This window comes from Anas platyrhynchos, chromosome 3 (genome assembly GCF_047663525.1).
Source record: "Anas platyrhynchos isolate ZD024472 breed Pekin duck chromosome 3, IASCAAS_PekinDuck_T2T, whole genome shotgun sequence".
Lineage (NCBI taxonomy): Eukaryota > Metazoa > Chordata > Aves > Anseriformes > Anatidae > Anas > Anas platyrhynchos.
Window position 1 is genome coordinate 57,865,790 of NC_092589.1, and position 14,441 is coordinate 57,880,230.

General features: G+C 43.6%; 1 protein-coding gene across 2 annotated transcripts in view; it reads right to left on the reverse strand.

The window, feature by feature from the left end:
* Positions 1 to 13,119, reverse strand: part of PHACTR2 (phosphatase and actin regulator 2) — a 136,425-nt gene extending 123,306 nt beyond the window's left edge. The window contains exon 1 of one of the 2 annotated variants that reach the window (XM_027454416.3): positions 12,911 to 13,119. In XM_027454416.3, coding sequence (XP_027310217.2) covers positions 12,911 to 13,061 — 151 coding nt within the window. In that variant the 5' untranslated portion in view covers positions 13,062 to 13,119. The remainder of the gene's footprint in view (positions 1 to 12,910) is intronic. The other variant, XM_072035957.1, reaches the window with a different exon arrangement.
* Positions 13,120 to 14,441: the final 1,322 nt, after the last annotated feature.

A 14,441-nucleotide genomic window follows, 5' to 3' on the forward strand; every position in this document is an offset into this window, starting at 1 on the left:
AGGGATCTCAAAAGATCATCGGTGCAACCCCCAGTTGCACACAGCTGACCCCCGGCTGCCAGCCCTGCAGCTGGAGGGGTTCGAGGAGCTGGAGAGGTGAAAGAGCTTTATACATGCCCTGCACAAGGAGAAATAAAAATGATCACTGCTATGAGTGAGACTCTCTTCAGTAACTTTAATGCAAACAAATTGTTTAAAAGCAACAGCCTTCTCACTCACTGTTTTTTGTTGTAGACACAGTGCTTTCAGGCTGCTCAAAAAATCCTGAGCCGTGGACAATTTTTCTCCTCATCTCCACGGATGGGCAGTGCTGGTAAGGGTTGAGCACATCAGCTCTGCCGGCCAGCACAGGCAGATGGGCTCCTGCAGTAACCAATGCCAGATGGTGAGCAATTATTTTTCCCCACTACCTCCATACTCATTGAGTATTGCAATACAACGGGTCTGGAGAATATAGATTTTCCACTGAGCAGGCACCAAGGGAGCAGAACCAAAAGGTGGCTTGCTGGGGATACAATGGAAGAGGTGGACGAGAATAAAATGATTTTTCTAGTTAAAAAAAAAAAAAAAAAAAAAAAAAGTCACTTGCTCTGTTTGTGGACATAATGGAGTGTAGGGCTCTCATCCCACAAGGAAATTCTCTTGCATGAAGCTAGGCTGCCTGGATACCCCACATCCTCAGGTGTACCTTCATGGGGCTTTCAGAGAAAGAAGTTAGAAGTTGCTCTATAACATTACCTGCCACAAAATGGTTATACTTTCCACTTGCTCCTTGTTTATTTTCCCTTGGAAAACAATCTCCCAGTACTTAGGATGGCAAGTTTATTTTAATCATTGCTAAGCCTGGGCGATCACAGGATGTCTTAATACTTCTCATGTCTATTCAAATCAGCACTTTCTCAATAGACTGGAACTGGGAAATGAAACAAAACAAAACAGCCTCCCAAAGGACTGTGGTATCAAGCTACAAGTCACCTGTCTTTGTAAAGCGTTGTGAAGGGCCCTTTTTGGGATAAAAGCTGCAGCAATATATTTCAGCCTGAGCCACAGCCCCTTGAAGATGACAGAAGTGCCAGCCACAAATTTACAGACATGAATTAGCCCTCCAGAAACACGAGGATGACCTACAAAGCATATTATAATTTAATTTAGAAATGAAAAAAAAAAAAAAAGTAGATTTCTATGTTTCCTTCTTCTAATTTCTGAATGCCCAAGGCTCATATTTTCAGAAGTTTTCTGCACCAAAGAAGCCTAGCAGCCACCGAAAACAACAACTGAGGAGACGACTGTCAGAGCCCAACCAAAACAGCAGCAAACTCTGGGAAGTCTTAATGAAATCTCAAGACCAGAAACTCTGCTTTAGCCTTCGGCAGCAGCATCCTGCTGGGTACGAGGAGGCGGCTGTGCAGTGGCTGAAGGCGGGCAGTGGGTGGGTGGGTGGCAGCCGCGGTGAAGGCTTGGCTGGGGCAGGCTGGCATGCAGCCACCCCCTGAGCTGCATGCTCCTGGGAGGAGTGCTCTCTGCTAAAAGCAGAATCTTCTTTTTCGCAAAGCCAGTGCATTAGCTGGGGGATCAAAATGTCCATGTATCCTACCAACGCTACACTGAGTACACTGCAATCAGAGGAAGAACATCGGCACAGGCTGGAGGGGGGAAAGGAAGCGGGTGCTCAGCCTTTTCTCCGCCAGTAGCAGCCTGAAAGCACAGTGACCAAAACCTGCCACCCTGCCAGGAGCAAGGGGCCATGCGGCAGCCTACAGCCTTTCTCTTGCAGGTGCCTGGTCAGTACCAACAGAGTCCTTCCTCATCTGTGATACATACTTGTATTTTCTAGCAGGGCCCTACCAGCCTGGCAGCTCGATGTTTACACTTCAGTCACTTAGACAAATGGCATTTAAATGAACTGGGCTGAACTGAAGGTGGTTAATTACATTCTTCACATAAACACACATCATCATACCAAGAAACTATCAATGACTACGGACAGGGCGTGCCTAGTGCACTCTTATTCCTTGCATATCCTGAGTTCTCAACAGAGGAACCCACACTGCAATTCTACGTATAAAATATTTTCCTCTACTAAAAAACACCCTGCAGGTGTGTATCAAACTTTTTCAATGCCATTATCCATACAACTCAAGCTATGTTCAGTGCTGTTCTGAAATTCCTGGGCTCAGAGCAGTAAGCTTTGGGAAACTGCACTCTTCAGAGCAGCACCAAGGGAAGACATGCCATTAGGAGACAAGCAAGGAATTTGGGTGCCCTGAAACACCCCAGCCTTTGCTACAGGAGTCCTCAGCACCAGAGTAAATCGTGCAGACATCTGGCATCTAGCAAATGCAAAGGAAACTAGCTTCTGATTTCTCCTCAACACAATTACTACACTGGCCAAATCACTTCCATAGTAATCCCAAATTGCCTCCAAACATGAAAGCTATTGCGGCAACAACTCTGTTTCGAGAAGATTAAGCTCCTACGAAAAAAAATAGAGATTAGGCCTATTGAAAGGTATGCATATTTTGATAGCTTTTATTGACATATAAAAGGATTAGTATCAGAAACAAATAGTTTCTGATGTACTTCTGCATGCATTTTTCAAACTCATATCCTTTTTATAAATGTGCATAATCTGGATCATCTAATCCCAAATCTGAGGCAGATGCATATCTGCCATTTACAGAGCTCTTTCTGGGTTTTGTCTCCTTCATTGTTATGATAATCAGTGTTTGTACAAAAACATTTTGCATCAAATCTCATTTACTTCATGTGTAATATGTACAAAGTTTAGTTTTCTGGGGCTGAAGAAGAAGTATGAAGTTACTTGACATCAAGTCTTTAAAATTAGTGATGGGCTTAGAAGACAGACAAAATTTATTCAATGGACTTCTCACTGCCAAGATCCTATTGACTAGAATTCATCTAAACATCTAAATATCTAAATATCCATCTAACTTGATGTAAATGTATGTTTATCTTAATCATAGGGTAAAGGTGAGTGTAACACAATTCTTCAAAGCACAGAGGGAGAATTTCTTTTGGTTTCGCCCATTCCCTTTTCTCATCTTGTTGTCAGCTACTTCTCGGCTGCTCCAGAAGATTTCTTCCCTTTTCATTTGCTTCCCTTGGCCTTTCCCTGGAGGCGGAAAGGACACTCTGCTACAGATGGGAAGACACAGATGTGGATCTTCCACCCAGACAAAACCCAAGATTCATCTTTACCCCCTTTGCCTCCTGTGTAGTTGGCCTAAACACATAACAACAACAACAACCAACCAACCAACCAACCAAATAAATAACACCACAACTGCAAAAGATCCTGTTTCTTGCCAGTGCAGAGCTGTTTCTTCCCACATCCTTTTCAGCGTGTTTGCAGTTCTGAGTCTGAGTGCCTCCAGCAGGGTGGCTTTCCCTGGTTCTCCCAGGAGACTATTCCGCATCCCAATAAATCCCACTCCCAAGAAATCTATTTTCTACACGTCCCTGTCTGTATTAACACCACTTTGCCAGTCTTGGCCTAGAACTAGGGCAACCAGAATCTTCTTCCCCACAGAGTTTATGAAATAATGCAATAAAGTTGCAAAATCTGTGTGCTCCGCTTACTTGACAGGAATTATGCGATACCAGCTTGCGTGCTTCTTGCAATAGAGGATTTCTAGTTTTAATAAATGATAACTTCTCCACCAGAGTGCAAAAACATCCCAAACAGACAATATAATTACAAACTCTATGGAATACATAAGAAAAAATAGGAAAGAAGCTCTTTCTATAGACTACTGACACTGAGACCTATACTGACAGGTCTTTCTTGCCCCAAATTCAGCAGACCCATTACAGACATTACGTTTTCAGCACTCCCTCTGTCAGAGATGCTTCCTCTGCCTTTTCAAGACACTGGTAACTGTGCAATTTTAGACACTAAAAAAGTGGCTTTATTTGCATTTTACTTAACCCAGTGTGAGTTGGGAGCAGCAATAAGCTTGCTTTCTCAGGATCGTGTTCCACCCCACCAGCCAAGGACATGTGAAGTTGCAGAGCTGCCACCTCCTGGCACTGCCCCACGGCCAGAGGCTGGCGCTGGGCATCCCCGTGGGAGCTGCAAGGGGAGGAACTTTCTTCCAGGCTCTGGGGATGGTCAGGAGAGCTCTTTGACACAGAGCCAAAAAAGGGCTTGCAGCACGTCCAAAGCCCTGAGCTCACCCCAAGGTCTATCAGCCTGATAGCTGAAATAAAATAATTCATGCTGTTGTATTCCTCCAGGCCTGGCTGACTCTGCACAACAAGGCTGTAGCTTTCTGTCAGACCACTAAATGCACAAACTATCGTACAACATGGTCTTTTGGAGGTTGGTTGTGACTCTTGCTTGGATATGTTGCAGCTAAGGGGAAGGGAACCTCTTTGGTAGAAATATTTCCCTCTCTGGAGAGCTGTTTCAGAAACCTGTTGTATTCCTTTTTCAGAACTGCTCATGCCTTTCCTCTCCCAATTTAACTTGTTGTGCTAGCTAGATAGACTTGGCTGAAAAAGCAGATTCTGCTTTGAACTGCATTAGAAGGCACTGGCCTTCTTCTTTAAGGATAAATATATCAATATGTACTAAAAGCTCTATTAGAGTTTAAAAATACGTTTGTCTTTGTATCCTAGAGAAAAACCTACCGTACCATATACCCTGTGATAAACATCCATGCCACACAGTGAAATGGGTGCTGCTAGCTTGTGAGCTACAAGCACCTACACAATCACATATTGACTTGCTCACCATGTGAAGGTCCTTTTGGACAAATTCCAAGTTCATTAGGTAAATAACAGAAAACTCTGAAAAAGAATGAATCAGTCCTTTGGAAAATTTTCTCCAAAATGATTTTTGCTATTTGCAGATCAGAAACCATTGTTTATCTCTCAAATTCCAAAGAATATGACAAAACTCATAGCAGATGTGCCTCCAAAGACTTAAATAGCTGGGTAGCTGGGTGGCAGCATATTTTTTGTATTTGCCATCCACTGAAATAAACATCATGTGAAATATTGCCACTCAGTTTTGTTTGCAGCAAGGCATAACAGGAAGATACCATTAAAAAAAAAAAAAAAAAAAAAAAAAGAGTTCAGGACTCCAAATTCAAACGGATGACGGATGGAAGAGGGATGCTGTATCCCTGAGGATCTGTAAATCTCCTCTCTGCTTACTCCTAAGAACAGAGTTGGGAGTCTATTCAGAGAAACACCATAAAACTGCAGCCCAAGTAATGAAGGCAGCACACCATGCTCTATCCCTGGGGCTGGAGCAGTTAATGTCATGTGTTGGGATGTTCTCGGGACTGCCACTCGTCTGCTATGGATTACACTTGTGCCAGTTGTGTAAGCATAAGGACATGTTTCAAATCCAAGCACTCTGATCTTGTCCAAACTGCTCTTAATCAGAAAATAAAATCAGAATTATGCCTTGCAGACATGGCCTTTTCACGCTTTGCTTTGGTAGTACACATCTTTTTTTCAGATAAAAAATAACCATCATTTCAACAGTGGTTTAAACCACTAACATTAGCTGTCAACAACACTAGGCAAGAGTGGAAATAAATAAATAAAAGAATTAAAAAAAAAGAAAAAGATGACTGCTAATTATCTGTTCACTCACAAAGTTTAAATATAGCTGGCCCTGATTGCACACAAAGAAGGCCTACAATTAGGACACGTTCAACTACAAATGTACCACAACCCCTTTCTTTACTCTGCTTGTAGATGATACAAAACAATACCTCAACACCAACTCCAGTCGGTGCCTGTAATTTTCTTGAGTATTGGGTATATTAGTCACAGATGTATCTTAAAGGCTGTGCTTCTCCACCAAAAATGGAAAAGAAAAAACGTGCACTTGGGGGGGGTACCTTTGTTCAGCGTGCTCCCTAGGTTCTGGAGCCATGAAATCCTGAAATTTCTTACTCCTTTAAGACAGCATTTTAACCTTTAAAAATTTTGTTATCTACTAATTTGGCCATAACAAAATAAAGTGGCACTGATCCGTGTTCCCTGTGCAGGTGGATGGGGTACATGAAATTGCCATAGTGAAATTTCTCTGCCAGGAAAATTCTGACACTTCTCTGCTGCTTTTGTTCCTATTCCTGCTCCCCAAATCAGAAGGAAAAAAAAAATCATATATTGAGTTTTCATATGATGAAACTTTCTAAAAATTGCAGAATGATTTTCAAACTTTAATTAAATTAAAGTTTGAATTTTTAATTAAATTAATTAGTTTTAATTAAATTAAAATTTTCAAACTTTGTCAAGTATTTCTCCTGAAAAATACAGAAATGTTATTGATATCAGAATTGTTTAGACAAAAAAAGGGGGGGAGGGGGAGATTTTTACAAGACCTTATTCCAAGATAATACATTTTTATTCAAAATATATTTGCAAAGTTAACAACTTTAAATAATGAGAGGATTGTGCCAGAGTTCAGCCTTTTCATTGGGGCTTTGGGCAACCTGGTCTGGTGGGAGGTGTCCCTGCCCATGGCAGGGGTTTGGAACTGGGTGGGCTTTAAGGTCCCTTCCAACCCAAACCAGTCTGTGATTCTGTGATACTATGAGACTGTGCAAACGTTAAAAAATATGGGGCAAGCTGTAAGATACGGTTAATTAAAAATAACCATTCAATGCTACATATTCTGAAAAAATAAAGCTTTAAGGGAAAATATGACGACTATTTTAATGAGAATTCATGTTTACACAGTGTTTTAGCATTTGAACAGCAGTCACATTGCCATCACTGGCAGAACACTTCCTCTTCTTTACTTGCCTCTCAGCCCCCAGTGTTTTGGCTGAGTATTTCTCTGAATACAGCAAAGTGGTTTTAACACAAGAAATAACACAAGAAATGGGAAGGGCAATTTAGTCTCTGCCAGAAGTATACAAGAAAAATAAGAAAGAAGAGGGGATAGAAAAATATCTTACCACTGAAGCTGTCAGTGGTTTAAGCTGCTCCTTAGCCACACTTCTTACAAAATACTCTACTTGAGAGCAAGGCCGACTTGCGTTTTATCATCTGTGAGTTAACAAAGCTTGAGGCTATATTAAAGTCCTTGATACTGATAAACCTTACCAATATTTCACTGTTTCAGCCTTTCAAAACTCAAAAATCTTACTAACGTTGATGGCACTCGGAATTCATACAACACCACGTGTTATTAAAAGTCCACTTCTGCCTCAAAACTGTGCAACGAGGAACAACTTTTCTCATCTGACTATGGAGGGAAGTGTTGTCTGCTAATACATTCTGCTTGTGTTTCAGGAATACCACGATGCTTTCCACGTGAATGAAAAGCAAGAGCTTCTCTTGTACTGGTTTTTATGACTAACAATTTTAAGACTTTTTTTTTTTTTTTTTTTTTTTTTTTAAAGTAATTGAACTCAAAACAAAATCAGGATTTCCTATTTTTTCTCGGTATTTTTTATTTTGTTCCACTTGCTTTGTACCTGGGAAAAACTTTGGCATCTGTTAAAAATAACAACTTACTAGGTAAAACCTTAGTTTTCTGTTGGAATATATTCAGTGAGAACCACTAAAAAATTCGGAGGCAAGACTAATACCAACGTTAGTTAAAAATGAAATCCTACAGGATTTCTGGCACTGAGAAATTCCCACATCAAAAAATTCCCACATCCCAGGCTGGGAGAGGGCAAGAAAGCTACGTGGTATAAAATAACGGTGGATTTGACTGATGAAACAGTTAGGTTCTAGAAACAACTTTTTTTTAGTTTATTTTTTCAAAACAGATTATTTGCATTCAGCTAAAGGAGTACAAATTCTTCTTCAGCCACTTAATAACTTCTGGCTTCTGACTTGAAGTGAGATCTGATACTAAATGGTTACTTGCTAGAAGCCACACATCAGCAGGAAGTGCTAAATACCAAAAGGGCCTTCAGAAACTAAAGCACACAGTGGCAAAATGCTGAACAGATCACAGACTGAGCCACTGATCTCTTGCTGCAAAAGACACATTCAATCACACGCTGCAAGTGTTTGCAATCTAATCTCTACTTAGCCAACCACTGTGGTTATTGCCACACTTAGAAAATACTCTTTTTTTATCCAGACCAAGTCTGAATATTTGGTTGCAAAGTTGCTGTTCCAGAAACCGTGTCATATGTAAAAGTCATATTGTAAATTGTAGAGTTAATCTTAATGCTTAGGCTGAGCTCATATCAAGAATTTACTCCAGTTATTCTGCAGGAGCTGGTGTGGAATAATGTCTTTTAGTCCATTATTAGGCAGACTCTTTGTTGTATAATGTTTAATTATTCCTGGATTTTTCCTTAACACAGTTTGGAAACTACAAATTATATATAAGAATGACAGGAATCAGATTTAACATTAAGGGATGATGGCCTAAGCACGTTTTCAGTATATTACAAAGAAGTAGATGCTCCAATTGTATAAGTACAGGTTAAATTGCATGTGCTTGTGATTGCTGCCTATTCCTGACAGCTCAAGTTTCCAAATTGGTGGGAAAATATCAATGTGGATTTAGGGAAATGACACAGTCCAGTCACAGGTATTGAGTTTAGACTCTAAATCACAAGGCTGATGATTCGTCTTTACTTTGACTATAGTTCTCTGTCCTGCATTATCTGCCTTGTCTTACAAAACTCTGTAGTTTCATTTACGTTGTAAAAAATCCAGTGGAGAAATATGTTTTCCCCTAACTCCTGTATCTTCATATAATTTACCAGAACAATTTGCTTTAGTTGTGAGTATAATTCCACATCATGGGCTGTGCCCCCGTGTGCTAAGTGAAAGACACAGTCTTCCTAACAGCCCTCCCAAAGCACTTCTGATGGGTTCTTTACAAACACTGAGCTCCATTCACATAGACCTTGGTAGGACTCTTGCTTGGTGTACATGCCAATAAGATCCAAGAAGCTGTGAGCTGTAGCCATTTTGGCAAATATTTGTACAAACACAAAGAAATACAGGCAAACATAAACAGCTACCTACCCACCTGCACATAATTTACCTTTTTTCCTAGGTTTTATGCCCCCAGATAGCCAGGCCAACATCTAAAATAAAGAGTTTTTTGGGGTTTCACTCTTGCTAGATGCTAAAATATGTCCAGTTGTCAAAAGTATTTTATTTCTTTTGTATCAACCAAAACCATTGTACTTTAAGAAGAGAATCTGAAATTTGCAAAATGGAGCGCTCTATTTATGAGAAGCTACAATAATTCCAAAATTCATCAATTTCCTTCCCATCCAGCATCAGCCACTCTGATGTTCTGGTGATGGCATGAAGGGGGGGATTTTAAGCCACCTCTTCACCCACCCTCTTCTGGGGGCAGCAGAAAGAGCAATCCTAGCTGTTACTCATTATCATTTTGAGTAAGCTAATGTGCAAATGACCACTTTGCTACCCCAATATTCCCAGGATAAACCTGGGATGCATGAATTTTGAGTCAGGACTGACATTTTCACTCAGCCTTTCACCTGGAAGGTGTGCATCGGATGTATGGCCTGATATAATTCCTGTCTGAATTGTTGGGTAGTTTTTTTTTTATCTGTCATCAGAAAGGCAGGAAAAAAAGACTGGAAACAAGCATTAGGAGCTCACCTCTCTGTCTGAAAGGTGCACTTCTTAGCAGTGAAACAAATTATCCGACATGTCTACATCTTGCTAAAGAGTAAACCTCAAGAGGAACTGCAACAATATGACAGTGTCAATCGCACAAAGTACACTAAATGGAGTGGAGAAATGTATTTTTTTTTTGACTTCTGGTCTGAGAAGTAAAGTTCCCTTTTCACGAAGACGCACCTCACCACAAACCTCACCACCTTCGGAATAAAATGCAAGACTCTGTGCTTCAGGCTGTACAGCAAAACCCACAACAAGAGAGCAAACCAAAAACTGCCTACGTGGACATGCAGATAAAGAGTGGGCATGGCTAGGTGTTGGCTGTGTGCTGTAGCATCTGGGGTTTGAGCATAAAACCTGTCACGAACTGCACTGCAGGCAGCTGACACTAAACAGAGGCATCCCCTCTGCCTGGGGCCTGGGTCCCAGCACTCGGACTCAGAGCTGCCCTTGACCCCACAGCCACCAAACTTGGGTTTTGAATAACTTCTGAGCACACATTTGAATAGAGTCTGCATTTCAAATGTAGTTCAGTCCCCTCTGCGCTGGGCAAATCAAGAAAACCAGCTAATGTGACCTGCCATCAGCTGGGTTGCAGTCTAGTCGCTCAGTGTGGAAGGCTGCCTAAGGGTACGCAACCCAAGCAGGGGTCTTGGAGTGGCACCAACACTGCTCTGAAATTTTAGGAGAGCATCTTTTCTTCACCAATCTCCTAGAGATGCTCTTACAGCCCCTTGCTAGGCAGGGTGTGCCAAGATGCTTAAATGATTCACAGCGATGCCCTACACGATGCCTATGAACTTGTATGACATTAAACCTTTTTGGGTACAGATCAAAGCCTAGGTTGTGCTACCCTTACTCATGCCAAGGATGACTTTTTTCTTCCCAGGGTTGCACCAGAAAAAGTGTTTGAAGGTAAAGGTTAGACCTGACACAACAGTGGGTGATGTGATGCAACCCAGAGAGGGAAAGTAAGTAAACCTCTACTGCTAACCCTAAATGAAAAGGCCAGCTTTAAGAAGTAGGGGAAACTTGAAAATTTATTATCCTCGCTAACTGGACTGTGGCTGATGAAGTGAGATTCTGTACGGTGATACCAGGAAGTTGCTGCTTTCAGCACATGCTAGCAGCAGAGGAAGGAGGGGGGGTAAGAAAGCAAAGGCAGCACAACCATTGGGAGAACCTCATCAGACTCACTGTGCTAATGAGATATGTGCGGTTCTGACCTGGAATAACAGGCAGGTGGATTTCACAAACTACTGCCAAAGCTGCTTTTAGAAAGGCTGATGTGTTTTCCTTAACTACAAGGGTCTCTTCAGATACCATCTCTTGACAGACCCTGCACTGAGAGCGGTGGGTTGGGAGGTGACAAAATGATGGTGTGAACCATTGGCAGGTACCAACCCATCACTCTGGGAGCATGAGCAGACAAAATCATCTTCCCAATGCAACCAGAGTCAGAATCTAGAAAATTTAAAAAGAAAAAAGAAAGAAAAAAAAGAAAGCACACAACAGAAACTGCAACTTGTGACTAACAGCTGGAGCTGAACTACTCTAGGAACAGGCAGTAAGCAAACATTTTGCAGGTTATTTTAAATGCAAGTTGTTCTTTTCTAAATGGGGCAGCTACAGCACAGGTAACATCTGATGTAAATGTGTGACCTACTTTAAATTAATCAAATGATGCAGCCAGAGAAAGTAGAAGCAATACTAATAAGGCAGTTCATACGGTTCCCCTAAGTGCTTCACATTTCTGTCCCCATTACGGTTGCTCTCCAGGTTAGTGGGGGAATGCAAAAGCAGGTTATTTTAATGGCATCTCTGTACAAAAACTATTCTCTGACCACCACGTTAAAAATTAAACAGCTTTCAATCTTTAATGTGTGCTTTCCTTTTTACAGGGCGAATCAACAGTTGTGTGCCAGCACATAAGTATTTTTATTGTGCCCAATGAGCAGCCAGAAGGATATACAGGAAGCAGCAATGGAGAAAATGTAGAATGAAAGAAGAGATTTTGAAAAAATTAAAAACGGAGAGAGCAACACTTGTCACTTGCTGGCAGGAAGCACATCCTCAAAATTAAAAGAAAAAAAAAATCTAGTAGGGCAACAGGGAGACCTAAATTTTCTGTTTGAGAAAACTATGAATCACAACACATCTGTGGAAACATCACCATTTTTACCTCGACTGGATTTACCATTCTCATTTAAAGCACCCAGCTCATCGCTAGTAGTCTTTAAAGTTAAGCTGACAACAAATGCACTCTAACACTGACATTGGCTCGGCCCTGTCCACCTGTGTGACGATCCCTCTGCGTCCAGGTTAAAACATCTCGTGTACACATCGAGCTGGAGGGTGTTGTTCATGCAGTGCTCTTCCAGATGAAACGCCTTACACCTAAGAGTGGTCCTTTCTGGTTTGGCCACACCACTGACACTTCCTCCCTCCCCATGCTTCACATGTGCTTGAATGTAACTTGTGTAGAAAAATAGAAAAATGTAAAGCAGAAAATGATGCAGAAGATGGCACGTATGCTTCTTTTTGTTTGCAGCCTCCGGCCCTGTGAGTTGAATCTGCTACAGGCTCCTTGTACTTACCTGGCTATTGCAAGCCTCCCTCCCTCTCTACTCCTCAGGTACCCTTATATTTGAGCTTCACAGGCAAATGGTGTGCTTCACCTTAATGTCCCCTGAGGAGCAAATGTGCGAGGTGCAGACACCAGACACCATGCTGTCCAGATGATGCTGTGGCACAGGAGGTCCCTGCGTGCTCTGGGGCTCTCCTCTGAGCTGCTCTGCCTCGCTCACATACAGCCTTGGTGCTGCTGGGGATCACAGGTACCTGTGTTATACGGTGCTCGAGCCCATCCAAAATATCCGCAGCACCAGGGACACGTGTGCTCACAGTCCGGTTTTAGTCAGCAGGGCAGTGCTGATCTGTAACCGGGCAAGCACACGTGTCCAAAATGTGAGACCAGAATTTCATTTTCCTTAATGTCCAACCTGAGGAAACAGCCTGAGCAAAGAGCAGCCTTCACCAAGTATGCATTGATTTTACTTCGGCCACTTTTAAATATCCACGCTGTGAAGCAGGGTCCTCGCTTCCTCTCGTTCACAGAGCAGGGTTGCTCCTAGTGCTGCAGGAAGCCTGCTTGGCCTCACAGGGCCAGCTTCCAACCCCGCATCGCCAAAACGAGCAGGAGGAGCAAAGGACCAGGACGACCCCCGCACTGGGGGTCCGGGCAGCCTGTGCGCTGCCTCCCCCAGCTCCCTCGCCCCCTGCACCCCCTTACCTGAGCCGCCCACGTTGGACCTGAGCAGGCAGCTCCTCCGGGAGGAGGAGAAGGACGAGATGTCGCTCTGGGAGCGGCCGCGATGACCGGGCAAGGGCCAGGCGGGATGCGGCTCCCCCGCTCCGGTCCCCGGCCGCCCGGCCATCGCCATCGGGGAGCTGAGAGAAGGAGGGAGGCGAGGGAGAGCCCGGAGGGGAGGGCAGAGGGAAAGTTTGCAGAGGAAGAGCCGCCCCTCGGCTCCGACCGCCCCGCCGCGGAGCCGCCCCGCCGGGAGGGCGATGGGGTTTTTTGGGGGGTGAGCGATTTCGGAGAGGCTGCCAGCATCCAGCCCCCGTGGTACCGCGGGGGGAGAAGAGCCCCGGGGGGATGCAGAAGAGCCGGGGGGGTGCGGAGGGATGGAGGGAGGGGACGCGGGGGAACCCCCCCCCTGTAGCCGCGATGAGTCAAACACACACCCCGGCTCTCCGGCAGTGCTGTAGGGACAAGTTTGCAGCCCCACAGCTCAACTCTTTTTGCCCAGCAGGCTGGGAAGCTTTTCATCTGAGAAGCAGGATCCACGTTGAGCTCGGTGCAAAGGGAAGCCGAGCCCTGCGGTTTCCATTCTTTGTTTGTTTGTCTCGCAGACATACTTTGCGAACGCGGTTCAACGTCAGAGGAATGGTTCCACTGCTTTTGCTGGGCAAGTGAGTTCACATCCTGCCCTGAAGAAAAACCCAAAGTTTTATTAATAGCAAAGATCAACAGGGCATTTAAAACATTTTAATGTTTTTAACCCAGCCACTCTCGGATAACCCATTATCCAGTGCAAGGTCCCATTCAGACCACATGAAAACACCCTCGCATCTACCCTCACCAGGTCTGAACCAAATCCTATCAGGTCTGAAACGCACCCACGTCTGTTCATTTTGTCTTCTGCTTCCCGCTCAGGAACCAGGCCCTCCTTGCAATGCCAAACCCTCACAGCTCCCCAGGTGCGCTCATTTTGCAGCCTTCCCAGCAGTCACACCACTCGCCTTTCTCTGAGCAAGTGATCCAGTACATGAGGCTCACATGTCGGCAATTAGGCAGGTCTTTTCTGCTCAGCACCTCCCAGGGGACTGCCTCCATTAGTTCCTCTCCTCCTTTCCCATCCGCAGACAGCTTTCTCAGTAGATCTGTGCTGGGAGAGGCAGGGAGCTCCATGTTTGCAGACCTTCCTGTGGGGGCCAGGTTACTCCAGCATTGCGCAGGAAAAATTGTGTTTAGAAAGCTTCCTGCAAAGTCACGGACACCGGTCCTGCACTATTCACCAAGTCTAATAATATGCTGTTTTCATGATTTACCCCTTACAGCTTGCATTGTTACAGGTGTGGCTGTGCACTGAGGACCTTTTCTCTCACAGGAGGAGTCAAGATGTGTGGGCTGGTGACATTTTCTAAACCTGTTTAAGACTTAATCGGAAGTGTACTCATAACTTCTATTTACCATTTTCTACCTTTGTTTTCTTAATTCAAAGGATGTGAGAAAGGTCATTAAACAAAATATACAGTTC